At 37.1% G+C, this 12,321-nt stretch overlaps 1 protein-coding gene across 1 annotated transcript; it reads left to right on the top strand.

Moving 5' to 3' along the window:
- Positions 1-6,947: 6,947 nt before the first annotated feature.
- On the top strand, positions 6,948-9,362 carry LOC130825019 (uncharacterized). The gene has a single exon (XM_057690045.1). The coding sequence runs from the start codon at positions 6,948-6,950 to the stop codon at positions 9,360-9,362; it is 2,415 nt and encodes an 804-aa protein (XP_057546028.1).
- Positions 9,363-12,321: the final 2,959 nt, after the last annotated feature.

Raw genomic sequence — 12,321 nt, forward strand, 5'->3', positions numbered from 1 at the left:
AAGGATCAATGATCTATGATGAATGAACGATGAAGAATGAACAAGGATCAATGATCAATGAACAATGAACTACGAAGAATGAATAAGCATCAATGATCAATGAAGAATGAACGATGAAGAATGAAGAAGGATCAATGATCAATGAAGAATGAACGATGAAAAATGAACAAGGATCAATGATCAATGAAGAATGAACGATGAAGAATGAACAAGGATCAATGATCAATGAACAATGAACTATGAGGAATGAACAAGCATCAATGATCAGTGAAGAATGAACGATGAAGAATGAACAAGGATCAATGATTAATGAAGAACAAACGATGAAGAATGAACAAGGATCAATGATCAATGAAAAATGAACGATGAAGAATGAATAAGGATCAATGATCAATTATGAATGAACGATGAAGAATGAACAAGGATCAATGATCAGTGAAGAATGAACGATGAAGAATGAACAAGGATCACTGATCAGTGAAGAATGAACGATTAAAAATGAACAAGGATCAATGATCAATGAAGAACGAACGATGAAGAATGAATAAGGATCAATGATCAATGATGAATGAACGATGAAGAATGAATAAGGATCAATGATCAATGATGAATGAACGATGAAGAATGAACAAGGATCAATAATCAATGAAGAACGAACGATGAAGAATGAATAAGGATCAATGATCAATGATGATTGAGCAATGAAGAATGCACAAGGATCAATCATCAATGAAGAACGAACGATGAACAATGAAAAAGGATTAATGATCAATGAAGAATGAACGATGAAGAATGAACAAGGATCAATGAATAATGAACATTTAACGATGAAGAATGAACAAGGATCAATGATAAGTGAAGAATGAACGATGAAGAACGAACAAGGATCAATGATCAATGAAGAACGAACGATGAAGAATGAACAAGGATCAATGATCAATGTAGAATGAACAAGGATCAATGATCAATGATGAATGAATGATGAAGAAGGAACAAGGATCAATGATCAATGAAGAATGAACGATGAAGAATGAACAAGGATCAATGATCTATGATGAATGAACGATGAAGAATGAACAAGGATCAATGATCAATGAACAATGAACTACGAAGAATGAATAAGCATCAATGATCAATGAAGAATGAACGATGAAGAATGAACAAGGATCAATGATCAATGAAGAATGAACGATGAAGAATGAACAAGGATCAATGATCAATGAAGAATGAACGATGAAGAATGAACAAGGATCAATGATCAATGAAGAACAAACGATGAAGAATGAATAAGGATCAATGATTAATGAAGAATGAACGATGAAGAATGAATAAGGATCAATGATCAATGATGAATGAACGATGAAGAATGAACAAGGATCAATGATCAGTGAAGAATGAACGATGAAGAATGAACAAGGATCAATGATCAGTGAAGAATGAACGATGAAAAATGAACAAGGATCAATGATCAATGAAGAACGAACGATGAAGAATGAATAAGGATCAATGATCAATGATGAATGAACGATGAAGAATGAATAAGGATCAATGATCAATGATGAATGAACGATGAAGAATGAACAAGGATCAATTATCAATGAAGAACGAACGATGAAGAATGAATAAGGATCAATGATCAATGAAGAATGAACAAGGATCAATGATCAATGCTGACTGAGCGATGAAGAATGCACAAGGATCAATCATCAATGAAGAACGAACGATGAACAATGAAAAAGGATCAATGATCAATGAAGAATGAACGATGAAGAATGAACAAGGATCAATGAATAATGAACATTGAACGTTGAAGAATGAACAAGGATCAATGATCAGTGAAGAATGAACGATGAAGAATGAACAAGGATCAATGATCAATGAAGAACAAACGATGAAGAATGAACAAGGATCAATGATCAATGAAGAACGAACGATGAAGAATGAACAAGGATCAATGATCAATGAAGAATGAACAAGGATCAATGATCAATGATGAATGAAAGATGAAGAAGGAACAAGGATCAATGATCAGTGAAGAACAAACGATGAAGAATGAACAAGGATCAATGATCAATGAAGAACGAACGATGAAGAATGAACAAGGATCAATGATCAATGAAGAATGAACAAGGATCAATGATCAATGAAGAATGAACGATGAAGAATGAACAAGGATCAATGATCTATGATGAATGAACGATGAAGAATGAACACGGATCAATGATCAGTGAAGAATGAACGATGAAGAATGAACAAGGATCAATGATCAGTGAAGAATGAACGATGAAAAATGAACAAGGATCAATGATCAATGAAGAATGAATAAGGATCAATGATCAATGCTGATTGAGCGATGAAGAATGCACAAGGATCAATCATCAATGAAGAACGAACGATGAACAATGAAAAAGGATCAATAATCAATGAAGAATGAACGATGAAGAATGAACAAGGATCAATGAATAATGAACATTGAATGATGAAGAATGAACAAGGATCAATGATCAGTGAAGAATGAACGATGAAGAATGAACAAGGATCAATGATCAATGAAGAACAAACGATGAAGAATGAACAAGGATCAATGATCAATGAAGAACGAACGATGAAGAATGAACAAGGATCAATGATCAATGAAGAATGAACAAGGATCAATGATCAATGATGAATGAACGATGAAGAAGGGACAAGGATCAATGATCAGTGAAGAATGAACGATGAAGAATGAACAAGGATCAATGATCAATGATGAACGAACGATGAAGAATGAACAAGGATCAATGATCAATGAAGAATGAACAAGGATCAATGATCAATGATGAATGAACGATGAAGAAGGAACAAGGATCAATGATCAATGAAGAATGAACGATGAAGAATGAACAAGGATCAATGATCTATGATGAATGAACGATGAAGAATGAACAAGGATCAATGATCAATGAACAATGAACTACGAAGAATGAATAAGCATCAATGATCAATGAAGAATGAACGATGAAGAATGAACATGGATCAATGATCAATGAAGAATGAACGATGAAGAATGAACAAGGATCAATGATCAATGAAGAATGAACGATGAAGAATGAACAAGGATCAATGATAAATGAAGAACAAACGATGATGAATGAACAAGGATCAATGATCAATAAAGAATGAACGATGAAGAATGAATAAGGATCAATGATCAATGATGAATGATGAATGAACGATGAAGAATGAACAAGGATCAATGATCAGTGAAGAATGAACGATGAAGAATGAACAAGGATCAATGATTAGTGAAGAATGAACGATGAAAAATGAACAAGGATCAATGATCAATGAAGAACGAACGATGAAGAATGAATAAGGATCAATGATCAATGATGAATGAACGATGAAGAATGAATAAGGATCAATGATCAATGATGAATGAACGATGAAGAATGAACAAGGATCAATGATCAATGAAGAACGAACGATGAAGAATGAATAAGGATCAATGATCAATGAAGAATGAACAAGGATCAATGATCAATGATGATTGAGCGATGAAGAATGCACAAGGATCAATCATCAATGAAGAACGAACGATGAACAATGAAAATGGATCAATGATCAATAAAGAATGAACGATGAAGAATGAACAAGGTTCAATGAATAATGAACATTGCATGATGAAGAATGAACAAGGATCAATGATCAGTGAAGAATGAACGATGAAGAATGAACAAGGATCGATGATCTATGAAGAACGAACGATGAAGAATGAACAAGGATCAATGATCAATGAAGAATGAACAAGGATCAATGATCAATGATGAATGAACAATGAAGATGGAACAAGGATCAATGATCAATGAAGAATGAACGATGAAGAATGAAAAAGGATCAATGATCAATGAAGAATGAACGATGAAGAATGAATAAGGATCAATGATCAATGATGAATGAACGATGAAGAATGAATAAGGATCAATGATCAATGATGAATGAACGATGAAGAATGAACAAGGATCAATGATCAGTGAAGAATGAACGATGAAGAATGAACAACGATCAATGATCAGTGAAGAATAAACGATGAAGAATGAACAAGGATCAATGATCAATGAAGAACGAACGATGAAGAATGAATAAGGATCAATGATCAATGATGAATGAACGATGAAGAATGAATAAGGATCAATGATCAATGATGAATGAACGATGAAGAATGAACAAGGATCAATGATTAGTGAAGAATGAACGATGAAGAATGAACAGGGATCAATGATCAGTGAAGAATGAACGATGAAAAATGAACAAGGATCAATGATCAATGAAGAACGAACGATGAAGAATGAATAAGGATCAATGATCAATGATGAATGAACGATGAAGAATGAATAAGGATCAATGATCAATGATGAATGAACGATGAAGAATGAACAAGGATCAATGATCAGTGAAGAATGAACGATGAAGAATGAACAAGGATCAATGATCAGTGAAGAATGAACAAGGATCAATGATCAATGATGATTGAGCGATGAAGAATGCACAAGGATCAATCATCAATGAAGAACGAACGATGAACAATGAAAAAGGATCAATGATCAATGAAGAATGAACGATGAAGAATGAACAAGGATCAATGAATAATGAACATTGAACGATGAAGAATGAACAAGGATCAATGATCAGTGAAGAATGAACGATGAAGAATAAACAAGGATCTATGATCAATGAAGAACGAACGATGAAGAATGAACAAGGATCAATGATCCATGAAGAATGCACAAGGATCAATGATCAATGATGAATGAACGATGAAGAAGGAACAAGGATCAATGATCAATGAAGAATGAACGATGAAGAATGAACAAGGATCAATGATCTATGATGAATGAACGATGAAGAATGAACAAGGATCAATGATCAATGAACAATGAACTACGAAGAATGAATAAGCATCAATGATCAATGAAGAATGAACGATGAAGAATGAACAAGGATCAATGATCAATGAAGAATGAACGATGAAGAATGAACAAGGATCAATGATCAATGAAGAATGAACGATGAAGAATGAACAAGGATCAATGATCAATGAAGAACAAACGATGAAGAATGAACAAGGATCAATGATCAATGAAGAATGAACGATGAAGAATGAATAAGGATCAATGATCAATGATGAATGAACGATGAAGAATGAACAAGGATCAATGATCAGTGAAGAATGAACGATGAAGAATGAACAAGGATCAATGATCAGTGAAGAATGAACGATGAAAAATGAACAAGGATCAATGATCAATGAAGAACGAACGATGAAGAATGAATAAGGATCAATGATCAATGATGATTGAACGATGAAGAATTAATAAGGATCAATGATCAATGATGAATGAACGATTAAGAATGAACAAGGATCAATGATCAATGAAGAACGAACGATGAAGAATGAATAAGGATCAATGATCAATGAAGAATGAACAAGGATCAATGATCAATGATGATTGAGCGATGAAGAATGCACAAGGATCAATCATCAATGAAGAACGAACGATGAACAATGAAAAAGGATCAATGATAAATGAAGAATGAACGATGAAGAATTAACAAGGATCAATGAATAATGAACATTGAACGATGAAGAATTGATGCAAATGCATCAGGGAACAGTGACCATGGCAGTACTGATCAGGAACAGGACAGTGTTCCCAACTTTTCTTCTACGCCAAACACTCAGAAAGACCAAGGGTCCAGCAATGATACTTCCCACACATCGAATATGGGCTTAAGATTACGAATTGGGATGGAGAAAGATCAAGGCACAACAGAAGATAACACTTTGGGAACAGGAGAACCAACAGAATGCAAGAACAGAGTAACAGTTGATTCTGACGACCAGCTGACCTTACTGACGTTACTGAGCCCAGACCAGGAGTACCTGGACCAAGATGAAGACACCAATGGCATCTCCCTACATGGACCAAGCCATAGAGGCCCTAGGGTGCTGCTAACTAACCACCAGGAAGACCCTAGGATTGGCTAAAGGAGACCTGGTCAGAAGAAAAGAACATCTGTTTTTTTGGCTAAGTGTTGGCCTTGTTTTAACTTTCTGTTTTGTTAGTTATTTGCCACGTGTCTTAGGCAGCCCTGGTAACGGCTATTTTGAGATGTAAAAACTCTATAAATAACTAGGACTCTCATGTATTTGGGGTCGCGTTTTGATATTGAGAATAAAATCAGAGTTTCATTGTTCAGACAAGTGTTTGTTTGTTTCGAGTTTGTTTGCAAACTTGTTTCAAGGAATAGTTATTCTTTGGCCGGGGAATTCATAGGTTTTCAGGCAAACCTATAATCTCAGGGAAGCATTCTATACAAGGAACAATAGTCCTTGCCTTGCATACTCCTTAGGATAGTGTAAGGGTTAGAACAACGTCCAATAACCCACACGTCTGAAAATCAAGAAGCATCTTCTTGGTTGTTCTAAGTGTTCTGGGCTTGTTTACATTGATTAGTTTGAGATTATACGTGAGTATTTGGGCCATAATTTGATTCCACATTGATCTTTGCATAACAAAGACTACATTCAGTCTTAGTTTTGCATCAACTTGGTATCAGAGCCAATTCACGAAAGGGACAAAGGAGGGTATATCAGAAGGACGTTTTGAAGAACTTGCCATTTGTTCTGGGTTGTTTTGAAGGAAGAATTTGAAGGCGATTTAAAAAAAGCGATAGAACTGGGGATTTTTGCATTTCCAATTCCACAACGTTCAGGGAGTGTCTTCCTTTACTTTGATTTCGTTTTAAATTGTCAAATACAGATTGTTCAATTCATTGCATTATTCATTCTTCGTCTGAACACGAATTGTTCTTTTAAATTGCGATTTTCTTTGTTATTTGTTTGTCTTCGAAAAAATTTTGGGATTATTCTGTGCTGGTTATCTAGCTGTTGTGACTTAGAGACCATGGAACGGGATGTTAGGTTTGATGTAATTGAGGATAAATTGGATAGGTTGTTTGCGCATTTAGGAATCGATAATCAGAACAGACCACCTATGCCAAACCCTAATTTTCGACCATATGAGGATAGGACCATTAAAATGGATCTTCCTGAATTTGATGGCATCTCACATGACCCCTCCAAGTATCTGGAATGGGAAAGAAGAATGGAAGAATACTTTGAGTTTAAGGAAACACCCCCAAACCAACAGTTTAAGATTGCCAAGATCAAACTAACCAAATCAGCTGCAGCTTGGTTAGAAAGCATTCAAAAACAAAGACTTAGGGAAGAAAGGAATAGGATTAGCACTTGGGATAAACTTAGGAAGCAAATGAAGAGAAGATATGTTCCATCCACATACAAGCAGCAACTGGGGGTACAGTTGTATGCCATGAAACAGGGAGCTAGGTCAGTAGAGGACTACCTAAATGAATGGGAGAGATTGTATCATCTTTGTGACCTTCATGAACCTGAGGAAAACAAAGTAGGAAAGTTTATAGCTGGATTAAGGGAAGAATTTAGGGAGAGATTGATGAATACACCTGACCTTACACTACAACTTGCTACCTCTATAGCCATGGAAATTGAGAGGCAACACAGGGCAGCAAACCCCCAAATGAGGAACAACAGGACCTATACCCCAAGGAACACTAGTGCTGTGACCATGCCTAGGAAGGAGTTACCACCCTCTGGACCTAAACCTACTAACCCCAGAACAGAGTCACACACCAAGCCACAGGACATCATTTGTTTTAAATGCAATGGGAGGGGACACTATAAGAGGGATTGTCCCAATGCAAGGGCGTTTACCATGAGAGAGTGGACTGACATTAGGCAAAACACTAACCCTAAGAGACTCTTGGTGTTAAAGAATGGGCAAGAGGAAGAGTTAGACCCTCCCAGCTTAAGTGATGATGATGGTACATTTATAAGAGATGAGCAGGGGAACTGGCACCCTTTTGAAGGAGATTCTGAGGAAGAAGGAGAACTGGAGAAAATTTCCCCTGAAGAAGAGCACTTGAGCCTCATTATTAGAAGGAGCTTTCACAACACACCCTTGAGCAAAAAATCAGACCAAAGAGAGAATATCTTCCAAACAAAATGTAAAATACAGGGGAAGGTATGTGATTTGATTATTGATAGTGGGAGTGAGGCAAATTGTGTCAGTAAGCAGCTAGTGGAGGAGTTACACCTAAAGACTAAGGCTCATCCTAATCCCTATAAAATGAAATGGTTAGACACCAAGGCTAGTGGTTCAGTAAAACGTCAGTGCCCAGTGACCTTAACTTTGGGAACATATGAGGATGAAGTTTTATGTGATGTCTTAGATATGGATGCATGTCATCTCTTGCTAGGTAGGCCCTGGCAATATGACAAGAAAGCCATGCACAATGGGTATGACAACACTTACACTATTAGGCACTATGGGAAGAGGAAAGAATTTTTACCCCTGCCCCCACACAGAGCAGTGCCACCCAAGCCCTCTAAGGAACATGTGCAGTTAATGAATAGAAGAGAGTGTGAAAGGGAAGTGCAGGGAACAGAAGAGCTGTATTTGTTAGTCACCAAAGAAGTACAAGATCCCACACCTATACCTGCTGAGATGACTGAGCTATTAGAACAATATAAGGATGTGTTTCCTACTGATCTACCACCTGGATTACCACCATTCAGGGGGGTGGAACACCAGATTGATTTATTACCTGGGGCTAGTCTTCCTAATAAGCCTGCTTATAGGACTAATCCCAAAGAGGCCCAAGAGTTACAGAGACAGGTAGAGGATTTGATGAAGAAGGGCTATGTTAGGGAAAGTTTGAGTCCTTGTGCAGTACCCACTCTTCTTGTGCCTAAAAAGGATGGCACATGGAGGATGTGTATTGATAGCCGTAGTGTAAACAACATAACCATCAAGTATAGGTTCCCCATACCTAGGATTGATGACATTTTGGATGAATTAGGGGGTTCTCAATGGTTTAGCAAGGTGGATCTCAGGAGTGGATACCACCAAATCAGAATGAAAACAGGGGATGAGTGGAAAACAGCCTTCAAGACCAAGTATGGGCTGTATGAGTGGCTTGTTATGCCCTTTGGTTTGACAGGTGCCCCTAGCACATTCATGCGCCTGATGAATGAGATTTTGAGACCTTTCCTAGGGAAGTTTATAGTTGTTTACCTAGATGACATACTCATCTACAGCAAGGACATAGCAGCACACCTAGACCACCTCCAACAACTATTTGAGGTTCTGAGAAAACAGAGGTTGTATGCAAAGCTTGAAAAGTGTAATTTCTTACTACCTGAGGTTAGCTTCTTAGGGTATATTGTGGGCAAGGAGGGAGTTGAACCATATTGGTTCAAGATCTTGGTAGCTTTGAAATAAGTGGAAGAGTGGACACATAAACAACACAAAGCAAGGATCAAAAACACATCCCATAGCAAATAACATCACAGAACAGCATACAAATCAAGAAACAACAGCAAATCAGCACAGCGACAAAACTGACGAGCAGCCCACCTTGCAGCATGACCCACGCCTTGACCACAGAGATCTGGACCTAACCAATCATGGGAACGTCATCTCTCTACATGGACCTAGCCGTAAAGGTCCACGAACCATGTTGGAAGTGCACACAATCACCTAGAACAGAAGCACAAGGGAACCCAGTCGCAGATAAGAACCATCAGCTGTTGATCCAATCTTCTGACCAGGCTAACTTGACGGACCAGCCTAGGTGTGACCAGAGTCCTTGGGATGACGTGGAGGGCATATTTGGAATCTCTACACTTGGGACTAGCTTCCATGGTCCAAGAGTCCTTTTGGAAGTCAACGAAAGTGCACGAAAAATCGAGGCGAAGGTCATGCAGTCAACAGAAACACACTGACAGTAGGCTACCTTATGTTCTGATTCTGTTATGTTCTTTAATGAACACGTGCGACTCACATGGATAAAAACGACCGTTAGAGTTAGTTAACCACGTGTATTTTCATGCCTTTGATCATGTAATCTAGTTCTATATATATGTGGATCATGCATTGTAAAAAAACATGTTGAAATCAATAAAAATCTCAGAAATAACACCAAGTGTTTTTCTCTTACAATTGCATTGCAATTAGGTTACTTAGGGCCAGTTTGCCCTTTGTGAGTGTGTAAACCCTTGATCAGCCTTCAAGATTACACTTCACTCTATCCAAGAACGCTGAGTATTCCATTGATTGATCAAAGGAAAGCACCGGTGTTGCGTTGAAAAGAGGCTTGGCAGTCCAACTCTTGACAGGGCATTGTTACAACAATCTTGGAATATCCTTCGTCATTTCATAATCATCCGTTTTTGTTGCAATTACCAAACGTGTTTGGATCAATTGGTATCAGAGCAAGGACGTGTAGGGCTTGAATTTCAATTGGTTTTGATGAAAAGAATAGCCAATACGAAGACATTAAAGGTGTGAAAAAAATTTTCAGATTCTGTCAGGTTTTTGTGGTCTAAAACTTGATCGTTTTGGAGGATGTCTTGTAGGAGTTTTTGAAAACTGTTTTTACACGGTATTTGGGGTTGAGTTGGGAAACTTTTGGCTTTGGAATCTTTGGATTTGACGTTGTGGTTAAGGAGATATGAATTTTTCTTTACAGACTGCCCAAAACCAATGAAATCCGGGTACCTTGGTAAGTTGTCTTCGAAAACCTTTCAAGATTCTTTTATTTTGCTCTCATCTTTCACCAAATTACTAAAATCTATCCTAAATTTATGAAACCATATCATTTGTGCACTATTTCTTACGTTTCATAGGTTTCTTGATTTACCCATTTCATTGTTGTTTTTCAAAGTACAGGAGAGTCTCATTTATACTTGTCTTCTGTATTTTCATTGTGTCTCCTTCATTTTTGAGTCTTTTTCATTGTTTCTTTTTTTCAATTTGGGTATTTTTGAGTCTAGTTTTTGTTAAGCCTTGTGGTGTAGTCATTGGAGTTGTGGAAAAAAAGATGCGCAAGTGTTTTAGACCAAAGGTCACAGAAACAGTTCAGACTGTATGTGTGTAGCAATTTTTGAATTGTGATCAAACTAGACCACGTATTTGAGTATTTCCAATTTGGGGTGTTTGTAGACATCTTGAGGTGTGTTGTCACCAAGTTTCATCATACTTGGAGTTGGTTTGGTCGGGTTTTCAGTAGCAAACATTTCACAACAGATTTCTGAATTTGGACTGTATGGTTCTGTTTTCCTTCTGTTTTGTGCACAAAAAATTCCATACTTCATTTCTTTGTTTTTCTTTCCTTTTCACTCTTACCCTTACTCTCATACTTAAATTTTGAGAGAGTCTTGAACCTTAGAATATGAAATCAACGGAAGTAGACATGAACAAGCATAAGTCAGTGGACAAACTAGAGTGTGCAATTGAAAACCTTCACCTTAACATATTGAATTTGGAGGAGGAAAGGCTTGTGAGGTTGAAAGTGGACTGTTACCGTCAAAGGGATTGGACTCAATTGAGTCTTTGTCTTAAACAATTGGTGGATGTTAGGAGTCAGAAGCAAAGCTTGAAGAGGAGGCTTGAACTTCATGAAGAAAAGCTGAGATTTCAACAACAATTGCAAGAGCAACATGGGGATTCTAAAATAGTAATTGTTCATGAGTTTAATCCTGATGTTGATCCGGTTAGGATTAGATTTGAGATCATTTCCAAGCATGTTGATACACAAAGCACACCAATGTTTTCTTCTTTTGATCACAGTCAAAAACCGTCCATTGTGGAAGATAGTGAAGTGATTGTTGAAGCATCATGTCTAGAGGTTGTTAATGATCTTGAAGAAACAGTTGAGACAACTAATGTTGAGGATGTTGGTTCTTTTATGCAACCCTTAGAAGTGGTGAATTATCCTTCAAGTTTGAGGCCTACTTCACATGTTGTGCAAGCTACGGAAGGAAAGTTTGTTCACATTGATCATGTTGTTCACATTGATCATGATGACAAACAAACACACTTTGTGGAGTTTGTTCATGTTAGTAGATTTGTTGAGGTTCATCCTACAAAAATTCGAGGAAGGATTTTTTCTAAGAAGGGGAAAATGCAACAAGTAGAGTGTAGCCTTGGTAATACGAGCAAGCTAATCTTCTTGGTAAGCTTGTTTAATATATGGGTGTGGTTCATTATGCAAGTAAGGGCAAGAGCCTTCTTCCTTACATGTGTAATGGTTATGGGGAACTTGATTCCTAATTTAATTGAAGTCTTGCTAGTAGTTGTCTATTATTGTGGTGTTTGTGCAGTTTGTATGATGTCAATACATGGCGTTCAGTCTTTCTGGGTTAGAGGTGCACCAGGTACAGCAAATGATGGAGTTGTG

The sequence above is a fragment of the Amaranthus tricolor genome, chromosome 10 (assembly GCF_026212465.1).
Source record: "Amaranthus tricolor cultivar Red isolate AtriRed21 chromosome 10, ASM2621246v1, whole genome shotgun sequence".
NCBI lineage: Eukaryota > Viridiplantae > Streptophyta > Magnoliopsida > Caryophyllales > Amaranthaceae > Amaranthus > Amaranthus tricolor.

What these genes read in the sequence shown, in the direction of transcription:
- LOC130825019 (XM_057690045.1), top strand. Translation starts at nt 6,948, where the DNA reads ATGGAACGGGATGTTAGGTTTGATGTAATTGAGGATAAATTGGATAGG.